At 52.7% G+C, this 13,914-nt stretch overlaps 1 protein-coding gene across 1 annotated transcript; it reads left to right on the top strand.

The window, feature by feature from the left end:
• The first annotated feature begins 2,750 nt into the window (after positions 1–2,750).
• Positions 2,751–7,020, top strand: RAB42 (RAB42, member RAS oncogene family). The gene is made up of 2 exons (XM_082441238.1): positions 2,751–3,020; positions 3,819–7,020. Exons 1-2 carry the CDS (start codon positions 2,782–2,784, stop codon positions 4,240–4,242), a joined length of 663 nt encoding a protein of 220 aa, XP_082297364.1. The 5' UTR covers positions 2,751–2,781; the 3' UTR covers positions 4,243–7,020.
• The last annotated feature ends 6,894 nt before the right edge of the window (positions 7,021–13,914 follow it).

Raw genomic sequence — 13,914 nt, 5'->3', positions numbered from 1 at the left:
ACTTGGCCAAGGCCACATAGCTAGTAAGCATCATTTGGAACTAAAACTAAATTCTAATGCAAATGTGCACCTGCTATGATACACAGTAACCCCAGAACTACCCTGTGAGGTGGGTGCCATGATTTGCCTCACTTAGCAGAAGGGGAAGCAGGGTTGGAGAAGGGAAATGACTTGCCCCCTGGGTCACATAGGGAGTCCATGGCAAAGTCAGCTGACATCTGGATTCCAGCACCAGGTGCAGTCAGGGACAGGCACATGACCCCAGCCCACAGCAGGAACGTCTAGGAGAGGAAGTTCAAGGAGTCTGATGCTGACGGTGCACTCTGCCCACATGCTGACTGCAAAGGCTTCTGGGACGTCTGGGTTCAAACTGCCTTTCAAGCTGTTTCATGCCTCTGCCTTTGCCCAGCTGCCCCAGCATGGAGTGCACTTCCTCCCTGACCTCCCCGGCTCCCACTTGTTCTTGGAGACCCAGCTTCAGCTTCACCTTCTCCAAGAGGTCTTCCCTGACCCCGTAGCTCCCTCAGTCCAGCTCCGTTGTGGTATTTGAATGAATAAATGAGTGAATGAATGAACGAATAGCATTTATCCACTTTTATTCATTCATTCATTCAACCATAAATATTTACCAAGTTCTACTTTGTGCCAAGCACTGAGGATACAGCCACTGGTCCTTGTCCTCAAGAGGCCTGAGCCTAGAAGGGAGACAGACATCACAGTGGACAAAAGGGCCTGTGACCTCACTGGCCAGTGAAGTAGGGGTTAGTTACCCTTTGACGAGCAGAAGAGGAGTGTCCCTGGCAGAGGGCTGAGAAGAGGCAAAATGTTCAGCATGGCTGGAGCACCAGTGGTGGGTAAAGAAAGGCGGGGGTGGAATGGGGGGAGGAAGATCTGCGCAGCCCTGACGCAAAAACTGTTTTTCCAGCTGAACAGAGCAAGGTGATAAGAACATCCCGATGGAAGAATCAGTGGGGCAGGTGGGAGTGGGGCAGACCCTCCTGGTTTGGGCAGAGCTGGCAGGGCAGATTCCTTCCCCAACACACATACCCTAGCTGATGCCCCCTCTCTCTCCTCCTGGAGGTGAGGGCAAGCAGAGACGTGGGCCCCTTCAGGCTAGTGCAGGTGACCAAAAGCCAGGATTACTAGGAGACCTAACAAAATGGCTTCTCACAGATTTGCTTAGAGTTTGCCACAAGAAAACCTGGGCCTTCCCAGGTCCCCAAACTGTCCAGCCAGAAACAGACTTGGCAGCTAGTCTGTCTTCCGTGCTGAGTGATCTTGGGCTGGTTACTTAACTTCTCTGAGCCTCAGTTTTCTCATCTGTAAAAAACACTGGGCAGGGACTTCCCTGGTGGTCCAGTAGTTAAGAATCCGCCTTCCAACGCAGGGGACATGGGTTCGATCCCTGGTCAGGGAATTAAGATCCCACATGCCGCGGGCAACTAAGCCTGCGCACTCTAGAGCCGGTGCACCGCAACTAGAGAGAAGCCCGCGTGCCACAGTGAAGACCCAATGCAGCCAAATAAATAAATAAATAAATATTAAACAACAACAACAACAACACTGGGCAGACTAACACCTACTCACAAGGTTGTGTAAGGAGGAAATGTGATGATACGATGGTTTGCGTTAGTGAGAACTGCTTCCCACTGCCAATTTGCCAAAACAAGTTAAACTGGTAACATCCACCCACAGTGGGATAGTGGGATTAAACCAACAGACAAGCTGTTTGGGACCAACCAGAACTCCAGCCTTTATGTCCTGGGTGTCAAGAAGGCCAGACTGGAAAGAGTGGAGTACATCTTGAATGCAGAGGTACCTGCTTTACCCTTGCCCCTAATCCAAGTGGGACCTGACCACTTAGCCCTGGTCCTTTGGGAACTTGCTCTGCGGTCCCCTTTTGTGACATCAAGGGGTAATGAAGAGTGAGACACATCTGGATGTGAGGCCCAGCCCTACTGGGACCTGAGACAGGCCACACATCTGAGCTTCAGTCTCCTCAGCTCTAAATGGGCACACTCCGGCCTTCTCGAAGGGTTGCTGTCCCAGAGCATAAGGAACTGACCATCTCACCTCATTAATGTTAGCTGTCCAGTCCACAAGCAAATTGCACTCCCTCTGGAATTGCAGTGGTCTGTCTGCTGCCTGTGTGCAAGTCCCTCTCTGGGCCCCGGGGCCCCGCACAGGCAGGAGGGGAGGAAGCAGTGGGTGCTGTTGAACACTGACCCTGAACACTGAATGGGAGGCCCCAGGCCAGGGCCAGTGGGGCTCCAGGAAAGGGGCACCTGGGTGGGGAAAGAGCACCTATAAAACAACTTTCTCCAGGGGTGTCTCCAGGTCCAGCAGCAGCAGGGGCCCAGCTGGGGGACTAATAGAGAGTGGGGCTGCAGAGAGAAGCCGCCCCAACGGATGAATAAAGTGGATGCTCTGGCGCTGCTGGTCCCAGGCCAGTGCACGTTTGGTTATCGGTCCTCCCTAGTCCTTCTCCCCACATTACCTAGTTTAATCTCTTCATCCTTGAAGTAAGGGTTATCATCTCCATTTTACAGAGGAGGAAACTGAGGCTCGGAGCAAGGAAGTGACTTGTCCAGGTGTTTCCACTGGGCCCGGTGGTTTCCTCGGGGTCCGGCCCCACCCCCCGGTGCTGAGGACGCCCCAGGTTCTCCAGTCCCGGGTCTGGGTGGCTCAGCGGCCGCCCCGAGGCGGGGGCGGGGCCCTGAGACTGGCCGGGGGCGGGGCCGCATAGTTGGTGGCTGGGCCCCGGGAGGCCAGACGCCCGACATGGAGGCGGGGGGCTGCCGCTACCAGTTTCGGATCGCGCTGCTGGGGGACGCGGCCGTGGGCAAGACGTCGCTGCTGCGGCGCTACGTGGCGGGCGCGCCCGGGATCCCGGAACCCGAGCCGGAGCTCGAGTCGGTGCCCACGGTGGGCGTCGAGTTCTACAGCCGCACTGTGCAGCTGCGGGCCGGGCCGCGCGTAAAGCTGCAGCTCTGGGACACGGCGGGCCAAGAGCGCTTCAGGTGCGCGGTGGGTGGGAGGTGGGGCGGGGTGGGGGGGCGACGAGAAGGGGCTAGCGTGAGGGGCCTCTGGCTGGGGCGGGGTCAGTCCTGGTCCACCTGGCCATGGGGATCCCTCAGAGGGGTCAGCCTCAGTGGCCCAAGGAGAGATCTGGGGGTCTCTGCCCTGGGCCTGGGTCCTTCACTCTTGAGTCCATCCTACAAATAACAGCAGGTTGGGACTTCCCTGGCGGTCCAGTGGTTAAGACGCCGCGCTCCCAATGCAGGGAGCACGGGTTCGATCCCTGGTCGGGGAACTAAGATCCCGCATGACTCCTGGCGCTGCCAAAAAAACCAAAACAACAAAAAACAAACAAACAAAAATAAAGACCTGGCGCCCGCCCCAGAGGGATGTTCGATATTGAAACTTGGAGGCATGAATGACCTGGGTGCCGAGAGAGCCCACAGGAGGGCAGAGAGGGAGGTGTAAAGGAGATGTGAAAGGAAGAGAGATTGGTGTTGGCCATGAAGGATGTGTAGGAGTTTGCCAGGCAGAGAATGGGGAAGAGAAGACCTGCTATCAGGAAAACATGAGGCTTCCTCCAGGAATGGAGGAATGGTCAGGAGTGTAGGGGAATCAAACTGCTGCCTAACTGGGGAGCACACAGTCACTTGGGAGAGACAGACACAGGGAAAGAGAAGCACAGGGCAGTGTGAAATGAGCTTTGGGGGTGTGAGGCAGTCAGTGTACGGAGGGGGTGGTCCTGCTTCGGGTGTCTTGAAGGCCTAAGCCTCTCCCAACTTACTCCCTCCCACCGTCAGGTGCATCACCAGGTCCTTTTACCGGAATGTGGTGGGTGTCCTGCTGGTCTTTGATGTGACCAACAGGAAGTCCTTTGAACACATCCGAGACTGGCACCAGGAGGTCATGGCCACTCGGGGCCCCGACAAGGCGATCTTCCTGCTGGTTGGCCACAAGAGTGACCTGCAGAGCACACGTTGTGTCTCGGCCCAGGAGGCAGAGGAGCTGGCTGCTTCCCTGGGCGTGGCCTTCATGGAGACCTCCGCCAAGAGTAACTGCAGCGTGGACCTGGCCTTCAACACCCTCACTGATGCCATCCAGCAGGCCCTGCAGCAGGGGGACATCAAACTGGAGGAGGACTGGGGGGGTGTCCGGCTCATCCAGAACACCCAAATCCCCAGGCCCGCCAGCAGGACACAGCACCCGGGCCCATGCAAGTGTTGACTCTGGGAGGGAAAGGGTTAAAGCAGTGTGGCCCTCATAAGTGCTGGTGAGATGGGGAGGGTTAGTATCTCTCTGGAGGGCAAATGGCAGAATCTATCCTGAGGGTTAATATAAACAGTATCCTGGTACAGTCTTGTCTCCTGGATTTGGGGGTCTCAAGAGCTCAGCCCCTTTCTACTAGAAAGATCTAAGAGGCCAGGTGTGCAGCTTCCTGTCCTTGAGCCTGTTTCCTCCATGGTCAGAGGAACTCATAGAAGACCCCACCTCACAGGGGGTTGTGGGCACGAATGAGATAATGAACGGGCTACGCTCAGCCAGAGCCTCCCACACAATGAGAATCGAATGGCAAGAACTGTCATCACCGCTCTTTCCTCTCTTGGCCGGGATGTGGCCATTTCTGGCAGCGTCCCTGGGCTCGGCTGCTGAACCACTCAGCGTTTGGACGCTGCTGCACAGGCAAGGACAGGTGCGGGGAATTTCAGGCTGAGCCAGCCTTGGAGCCTCCTTAGGTCCTCAGGTTTGGATGAGAAAGTGTGCCCTCAAACCCAGGTTGCTGGCCAGGGACTGGATCTGGATCTGAGAGGCAGGGATGAATATGAACAGTTCCTCTGTTGGGCACACGGTGGACACTGTGATTAGCCACCAAGATCTCCCCTCAGGGCTGAAGAACCCATAGCCTCCTCCCCACTGCCCCTCCCAGCTGCTGGGAGTGCTGCCTGGTGGTGGAGCTCAGTTTAATCTCTCGGGAACTGCCCACCCATCCGGGGCAGCCCACAATCCAGTGTCAATCTATTGGGTCTATTGGGGGGCGGGGGCACTGTTCAAAGGCCTGGGCCTCTTGTCTCAACTCTAGACAACTCTGAAGGAAAAACCCAGCTTCATCACTCTCCATGGGGTCACTTGAGGCCACTGTTACGACAGCATCCCAGCTAAATTCTCATGCTCAATCCTTTCTTCCCTTCCTCCCCGCAAGCAGGTATTGACCTCAAGAATCCCCTCGTAAAAGTCTTCACACTGATTTCCCACTCAGAATCTGCCTCCTGGGGAACTTAAGCTGCAGCAGAAACTGCTAGGCACAAAATGTCCAGCAGCAATGCAGGAAGGCTTTATGGAAGGAAGGATCTCAGCAGGTGTAGAGGGGGTATCTTGGGGGTGTCATTGTGCCAGCAGGCATGGGCAGGGCATGGGCAGTTGCCACAGCAAAAAGAGCACAACCACCTTTGCGACCCGGGGCCAGTGACTCCACCTTCTTGAGTCTCAGATTCCCCCTCAGTAACCTGTGTCTGCCTCCTCTTTTTTTTTTTTAAAGATGGACTTGTCTGTCTGTCCGGTAGTTTGGATTTTTTTTTTTTTTATATGAATGGCTGGATTTTATTTATTTATTTATTTATTTTATTTGTTTGGCTGTGTTGGGTCTTCGTTTCTATGCGAGGGCTTTCTCTAGTTGTGGCAAGCGGGGGCCACTCTTCATCGCGGTGCGCGGGCTTTTCACTGTCGCGGTCTCTCTTGTTGCGGGGCACAGGCTCCAGACGCGCAGGCTCAGTAGTTGTGGCTCACGGGCCTAGTTGCTCCGCGGCATGTGGGATCTTCCCAGACCAAGGCTCGAACCCGTGTCCCCTGCATTAGCAGGCAGATTCTCAACCACTGCGCCACCAGGGAAGCCCCCTGCCTCCTCTTTTTAAAGCATCACTCATCCTTCTGACAGTCTTGCAAGGTCTGCACGATTATCCTCATTTTGCAGCTGAGAAAGCTTGGGCCAAGAGAGGGGAATGATTTGCTTTAGAGTACTTTATCATTCCTTCAAAAATGCTTTAAAATGAGCATCGGGAATTCCCTGGCGGTCCAGTGGTTAGGACTCTGGGCTTTCACTGCTGAGGGCCCCAGTTCAATCCCTGGTCGGGAAACTAAGATTCCGCAAGCTGCATGTGCGGCCAAAAAATAAATAAATAAAATAAAAGAGCATCTACTCTGATCTGGGCTCTGGGAATACAGCAGTGAACATGACAGAAAAGCAGTCCTAGGGCTGACATTCTAGTGGAAGAGAAAAAACTAGTAAGTGGAACTAAATGATTTCCAGTTGTAAGTGCTGTGAAGACCACAGATCCGGAAGATGGGCCTGAGGGTGATGGGGGCCTCCTTTAGAGCAGGTGGTCAAGGAAGGCCTCTCTCAGGAGATGGCCTTTGACCTGAGACCTGGAGGAGGAGGAGGAAGAGCTGAGCTAAGAGCAGAGATCTAGGCAGAAGGAACAGTATCCAGCATTGATTGGGCACTTCTTATAGTATTATTATTCCATTTTACTGATGTTAAGACTGAGGCCCAGAGAAGTTAAGTGAAACCAGTAAGTGAGGGAGGAGCCCTGAGGCAAGGAAGAGCTGGGCTCTTTTTAGGAATTTACTGGCGATCTGAGTGCTAGAATGAAGTGACGAAGCAGGGAATGACCCTCAACTCGGTCTGTGTTTTCTCATCTCCCAGAGCTTCCCCGGACAGGAGTACAGGTCTACTAAACTGAAGCTTGTTTGGGAGATGAGCAGCTGGTCCTGGGGACGGTGGTGGGGATTTGGCTGTCAGGTGCTTTAAAAAAAAAAAAAAATCCCCAAGTCCCTGGAGAAAGAAAGAAAAAACTGAGCTTCTCCCCTCCCAGAATCCTGGCCGACTGTGGAAGAACCAACCTGAAGGCCCTGCCCACCCAGGGCAAGGTCCACCAACAAGGAAGAGATGTTGCCCATTGTCTCCAGCTGCCTCCCTTGAGGAATGTTCAGCAGACTGTAGTCACACATCTCTCTCAGCCTCAGTTTCCCATCTATAAAATGGGGATAATAATAGTTTTTGTCTCACAGGGTTGTTGTGAAGATTAATGTATTATGTGAATTCCTACAATATGTATGGGCTCACAGGCTGTGACCTATTTCTATTGCTTATTATATTATTATTATTACTATTACTATTATTATTATTCCTATGACTTATTATTAACCTAGAAGCAACCTTGTAAGGTCAGGCTGATCTTGTCCATTTCAAAGACAGGAACCTGAAGTCCAGAAGGGGAAACTGATGTGGCTCAGTCGGTAAACCCCGGGCCGTCTCAGTGTTCCAACAGCCTTGTCCACCACCTCGGGCCAGGCCCAGAAGGTCCTACCTTATGCTTTAAGACTGTGATCCCACACTCACAAGCACCATCAGTGTGGCAAAACCTCTGGAGACTGTAAATGGCTTTAATGAGAGTGATTCTGACCCAGCAGTAGGAAGCAGCCCTGCCCAACCCACTAGCTAGAGGAAAGGCACAGAATAGGACTGGAGACTGGGGAAGCGGCCGAGAGGGGCATGCCCTCCTGAGGGCTGCCCACTGTTCAGAAGCAGGCGCCCTCTCTCCTGGGAGCAGGCCCCGCACCCAGTTTGCCATCACTGTCATGGTTCAGGCCCCGCGGTCTTTAGTGTAGATTGTGCCGCCCCTCTTGAGGGTCTCAGGCCTGTAGGGTGTGATTTAGCATCCACATTGCCCCAGGGGATCTTTTTAAAATACAGATTTGACCTGCCTGCCCCCCTCCTAGAATCCTTCCCTGGCTCCCCATGCCTACAGGGTAAAATCCAAACCCTTTCCCCCCAGTCCAATCTGATCTGGTCCTACAGCGTCTCCACCCACTTTGCCCAGGTTCCCAACCACCTGCAGCCCTGGGCTTTGCACATGCTGTTTCCTTTGCAGAGAAGGCCCCTACACTTTCCTCTCTCCCTGTATTATCTGATCTGCCTGCACCACTCAGAAAAATATCACCTCCTAACCATTGCATTATCCCAGCTGCCAAAAACAGGGCAAGCTTTGCAGTCAAAACTGGTTATGAATCTCAGCCGTACTATGTACAGTTGTGGGACCCTGGGGAACTCACTTCATCTCTGTAAGCCTCAGTGGACTCATCTGTAAGTTGGGGATAATAACACCTAACTCAAAGGTTTTAGAAAGGATTAGATGACAAATCAAAGGCAATACTTGTCACACCCTTGTCACACACAGGAATTCACAAGATGGAAGTCCCCTTCTTCCCCTGAGGGTTTTACTATTAATCACTTTTAGGGAACAGAGACTACCAAAGTACACACTTTGGGGAAATAACAAGGATTCCAGACTCTAACAAAGTTCTTAAAAGATCCTGACCCCCTTCCTGAGATATGGGCTGGGCTCTGCTTTCTTACCAAGAGTGGAGTTCCAGAATCGTCCCTTCAGGTCTATCCCCAGGTTATTCTGAGCAAGCAAAGCTCGTTCTCCAAGGCAGCACCCTGGCCAAATCCTCCAACCATAGCAGCATGGACAAGGTCAGGCTACCTGGCCTCCAAGGCTTTCCATAAGCTGCTTCCTCAGCCTGAAAACCTTGCAACCCAGGCTTGAATCCATCCCCTTTGCCCTTTAGAAGGAACAGAGCCAAAAGTCTGCCACCCATGGGACCCTTTCTGACAAGCTTGCCTGCTCTGGGAGCCACTGAAACCTAGTGGATGAAGAGGGAAGACCTATCCTACCCACCCTGCACAGCCTGGAACGGAAGCAATCTAGGTGGGAACCCAGATCTATCCTCTGCCTCTGAGCCTCCAGTCCCTTCATAGTAAAATAAGAATGAGTCCTACCTCACAGGTTTGTTAGAGGATTAAATATGACAACGTGTGTTAAGTGCCTAATAAATGTTAAGTTCCTTCTGCCAACAAGCCCCCTCTGTGTCTTTCATGTGTCCTTCCCGTGCATGGAATGACCTTCCTCCATATCTGTCAAAACTCTGTTCACCCTTCAAGGCTTAGTCCAACCTAACCTATTGGTTCCTTCTCTGAGCCTTCAGGGCACTTACTTGAGTTGGCTCTCTTTGCAGATTTCAGGCACTGTTGTACCTTTTTTGCCCCACTAGAGGGTAGCTCTTCAAGGCCAGGGCTGATTCCCTTGGGGAGGCTGCCTTGGGCAGGGGAACACGGGGCTTTTTAATACCATTAGGGAAAATTTAAAACATAACCAAGAGTAAAGAAACTAACGCAGACATAGAGAACGGACGTGTGGACACGGTGGGGGAAGGGTAGGGTGGGATGAACTGGGAGATTAGGCTTGACATAAATACACGACCACGTGTAAAATAGCTAGCTAGTGGGAACCTGCTGTATAGCACAGGGCGCTCAGCTTGGTGCTCTGTGATGACCTAGATGGGTGGGATGGGCGGGGGAGGGAGGTCCAAGAGGGAGGAGATATATGTATACATATAGCTGATTCACTTCACTGTACAGCAGAAACTAACACAACATTGTAAGGCAACTATACTCCAATAAAAAAAAAAAAACTAGTATAAAGTAGTATGAAGAACTTCTTGTACTCATAACTCAGCTTCAACAAACACCAGCAGGAATGGCCAATCTTGTTTTACTCTCCCTTCTCTTTATAAATGTTATTCTTAGGATCCTGGCCCTGGAGGGGGAACTGGTGCTTGGTCTGTGGTTGACAGGTGTGGGAGGATTTCTCCAGGGCCCCTGGCTGGGACATGTCCCATGGAAGTCCCAGTGTTGGGAGAGGCAAGCCTCACACTGCACAACCCTCCCTCCTGTAGGTACAGACCTAGGGCTCGGACTCAGGCCAGCAGAGAGAAGGAAGGACATCCTCGCATCTGGGGGCTGTGGCCTGCTGCCCACGGTCTTCTGAGCTACACCTGCGGACTTCTCAGGATCGGTATAGGACCGGGGCCTCTATTTTGGGGAAGTCCTGCTTCTGTCTTGAAGGGACTCAGTTCTGCATGGTGGTTTCAAATGGCACTCTGTCCCGGAGGCTTCACTAAGCCTGGGTCTGGGCATATCCTGGGGAGCCTAGACCCAAAAGCCCCTGACTGCCTTTGGGTTCTGGCTCTACGTCTCTCACTGCAAGTCTGAGCCAGCCCCCAGACCACGTGGTTTATGCCTCGGTTCTGGGCTCGCTTCTCCTCCTGGCTGGTCTCCTGCACCACATGGACCCTCTCTGGCAGTACCAGTTCCACATCCTCCTCCTCGGAGACCCAAATGTGGACAAACCATCCTTGTTGAGAAACTACGTGGAGGGCATCTTTGTCGAGGGTGTCACCCAGGCAGTGGCGGTGGACTTCTCCGTGCCCTTCATGGAGGCAGAGCCTGGGGGTCCAGCTGGCCAGGAAAGGTCACCACCCACCCCTCAGGGGGAGAGCCCACCCATCAGGAAGAGAAGCGGCCTTGGTGGCCATGACAAAGATGAACTCTGGACCAAGAGCACAGGTCTGAGTCCTGGCCTACCCTGTGACCACGGGCAGGCCACATGATCTCTCCAGACCTTGATATCCTTACCTGTAAAATAAGAGGCTATGCTGGGTGACTCCGGGGGCCTTTCCTAACTATAGGGAACTGTGAGAGCTTAGTCCAGCTCTGTCCTCCTCCTCCCTGCTTCACCTCATGCAAGAGAGACCCTCTTTAGGATGGCTTCCTCATCCCAGATGGCTTCTTCTGTGTCAAAACTCACCCCCGTTTTTGTGACCACCTCCTACACCTGCCTTTTGGTTCATTCTTTCTCAGGAAAACCTCAAGCCTTATTCCTTTACCTTTAGTCCAAATTAACTGCAGCCAACTTCTTTGCTGGTCCCCCTCCTGCCTGCTTCCAATTCCACTGGCAGCCAGAGCAAGGTTTTTAACATGCAGATATAATCACGTCAATCCTCCATCTAAAAATGTACTGGCTCCCCATTACCTGTGCAGTGGTTTTCAAACGTTTTGTTTATATGCCTGCTTTTAGCATCAGAATCTTCTTGTCGGATGGGATCTTTCTCACAGCCCTGAAATCCTCCACAATTAAAAGAGAGATTGCTCAGGCTGAAGAGAGGTGGGAAATCCATAGCCAGCCTGCTGGGCCTCCCACACTATGTACCACCTCCCACCGCTCCCCACAAGACACACACATGGCGGCCTCCAAAGCATGAGCACCGGACCCCATCACTAGGCCTGAGGGCTGTCCACCCCCAAGCTTACTCTGCTCATCTCCAGCCGTTCTCTCCTAATGTGGCACCTTGTGCTTTAGCCACAGTGATGCAGTGACTTCTTTACACCTCCGGACCTTTGCATGTGCTGTCACTCCCACCTCTATCCCCACAGGACTTCGGGAGATAGTTTAGAGCACAGTTAAGAGTGAAGGTTCTGGAGTCAGAGGGACTTGGTTGAAATCTCAGCACCATCACTACTACCTGTGTGATCTTTTTTTTTTTTTTAAACAAAAGCAACTTTTTTTTTTTCTAATTTATTTATTTTATTTATTTATTTTTGGCTGTGTTGGGTCTTCGTTGCTGCACGCAGGCTTTCTCTAGTTGCGGCGAGCAGGGGCTACTCTTTGGTGTGATGCGCGGGCTTCTCATTGTCATGGCTTCTCTTGTTGTGGAGCACGGGCTCTAGGTGCGTGGGCTTCAGTAGTTGTGGCACGTGGGCTCAGTAGTTGTGGCGCACGGGTTTAGTTGCTCCGCGGCATGTGGGATCTTCCCAGACCAGGGCTCGAACAGGGAAGAATCCGCCTGCTGTGTTGGCAGGCGGATTCTTAACCACTGCGCCACCAGGGAAGTCCTACCTGTGTGATCTTGAGTAAATTACTTAAACTCTAAATTTTAGTTTCCTCATTGGAAAATGGGATTAAATGAGATATTGCAAACAAAGTGCTTGACAAACACTTGTTTCTTCAGGTCTGTTGGGAAAACAAGCTTATCCACAGAAGGTGCTTAGCACAAAACACGGCACCTAATAAGCACTCTTACCAAGACCCTCCCAACACTGGAGCGCACGAATTCACCAGCCCTGCCACCCCTTGGGCTCCTCAGCATGTATTAAGTCCCATGTGTGCTCAGACTGTGCTGTGCTCCGGGAATCAGGTGGGCCTGGTTACTTAGCAAGGTAGAGGGCATCGTGCCCAGGGCGAGGGGCTGAGCTGCCCCAGGCACTGAGTCAGAAGACTCCCCACAGATCACCGGGTGACACCCCACTCTCCAGTACCCCCACCTCCAGTCACCACTTAAACAGCTGTCAGATTTCCCCCTTCTCTCCATTTCGTCACAAATACCTCAGTCCAGGCAACAACCTTCTCAGGAACCTCTGCGTCTACAAATGCCCTCTCTTCCGCCTCCACTGTCTGGCCAGAGTGAGCTTTTCAAAACATCAACCTGACCGCATCATGCTTCTGCTTAAAATCCTTCAATGGCTCCTGCTACTTTTGGGTAAAGGCCACTCTTTGCTGGGGCCTACAAAAGACACTGCAGGACCCGGCCCGTCTCGCCTCATCACACGGCAACGGGGCTGGCATACGTGCAGCTCTCTCTCCTTGAAAGTGATCCCCATGCCTTCCCCTGAGTTCCTCAAATTACAGCTCTACTGCTCAGACGCCCTCCCCAGCCCTGGGAGTCTCTTCTTTGCAGCACTGGTCATGGAAGCAGTTTTCCTTTCACTCAGTGGCAGGTCGCTCCCTGTTTTCATTCATCATTGCAGGCCATGCCTGGCATGGGCAGGGGCAGAGCTTATAAATACTCGCTGAATGAACAAGCCTCTCAGTATACATACAGGACAAGACGACTAGCTGGCTGAAGCCATTCACCTGTCACGCAGCTGATCAAGAACTGAGGTCTTTTGACTCTACCCAGCTCTTTCCATTAAACTGCCGATTCCCCCGTCCCCTTCTGTCCTCAATGGAGGATTCAAAACTAATTCTGGATTCCTTCTTGGCTGCCGAGGCCAATGACTCGCTCCTACTGCAGGAACTTGGCAGGAGGCCTTTTGCAACTTGGTAATCACCAACAGAACATCCTTTGAGAGCGTCCCCCAGCGGCATCGGGAGGTTCTGGAGAAAGCAAAAACCCTCCAACATCCTCCTCCTGGTGGTAGGCCACAAGAGTGACCTGGTGGTTGAGGGAGAGGTGATGCCAGGGGGAGGGGAGAAGCTGGCTATCTCCTGGGGCGCTCACTACGTTGAGACCTCAGCCGAAAGCAACGGTGACATCAGCACAGCTTTCAAGCTGCTCACTCAAGAGATCTAAGAGCTGTGAAGAGAGGGATCGTGGAGCCAAACCCAGGGTGGGAGGGAGTGAAAAGCAGGGTCCCACCACAGACCAAGCCTCAGGAGGCAGAGGCCCAAAGCACGGCAAGGTGGATGTATCCATGCTGGTGGCCCCTGGGTGGAACAGCTACACTCCCTGAAGCCCACAGAACCCTCACAATCCACAAGGGCTCTGCCAGGAACAGAACAGGATGATGCTAGGTGCCACTGAAGGTCATGACCCTGAGGTCTCAAGGGGCCTGGTTTCCTCTGCACGATGGTAAAAATACTAGGATCAGGGACACCAACAACTGAGAACAGACAGAAACCTGCACAGAAAGGCCTTTCCCCAGGTCTACTGCCATCCTTTCTTAGCGTCAAGGATGAACTCCAGAAGTTCCAGAAGAGCAGGTCAAAAAAGGATTTCCCCAAATCAGGATGCCTCTTCAGTTTGGGGCTCATGAGAGAAGGTCACCCTGCTCAATTCTTATGGCAGACAATCTGGACTAAAAGTCCTACTGATGGTAAGGCCTTCCTTGGAGTAAAATAATGGAAAAATTCCTGGGTTTTTTCCTGCATCACAGAAATGAATAATGGTGCTGCCATCTGCTGACTAGAGAGCTACATCCAGCCTTGCTTACCCTCCTCTGGC

The sequence above is a fragment of the Balaenoptera physalus genome (genome assembly GCF_965194825.1).
Source record: "Balaenoptera physalus genome assembly, chromosome: 1".
NCBI lineage: Eukaryota > Metazoa > Chordata > Mammalia > Artiodactyla > Balaenopteridae > Balaenoptera > Balaenoptera physalus.
Note: the sequence above shows the minus strand (reverse complement) of the source record. Positions and strands in the feature narration are given on the sequence as shown.

What these genes read in the sequence shown, in the direction of transcription:
- RAB42 (XM_082441238.1), top strand. Translation starts at nt 2,782, where the DNA reads ATGGAGGCGGGGGGCTGCCGCTACCAGTTTCGGATCGCGCTGCTGGGG. An exon ending in GCGGGCCAAGAGCGCTTCAG is followed by an intron (nt 3,021 to 3,818) that starts GTGCGCGGTGGG and finishes TCCCACCGTCAG; the next exon opens with GTGCATCACCAGGTCCTTTT.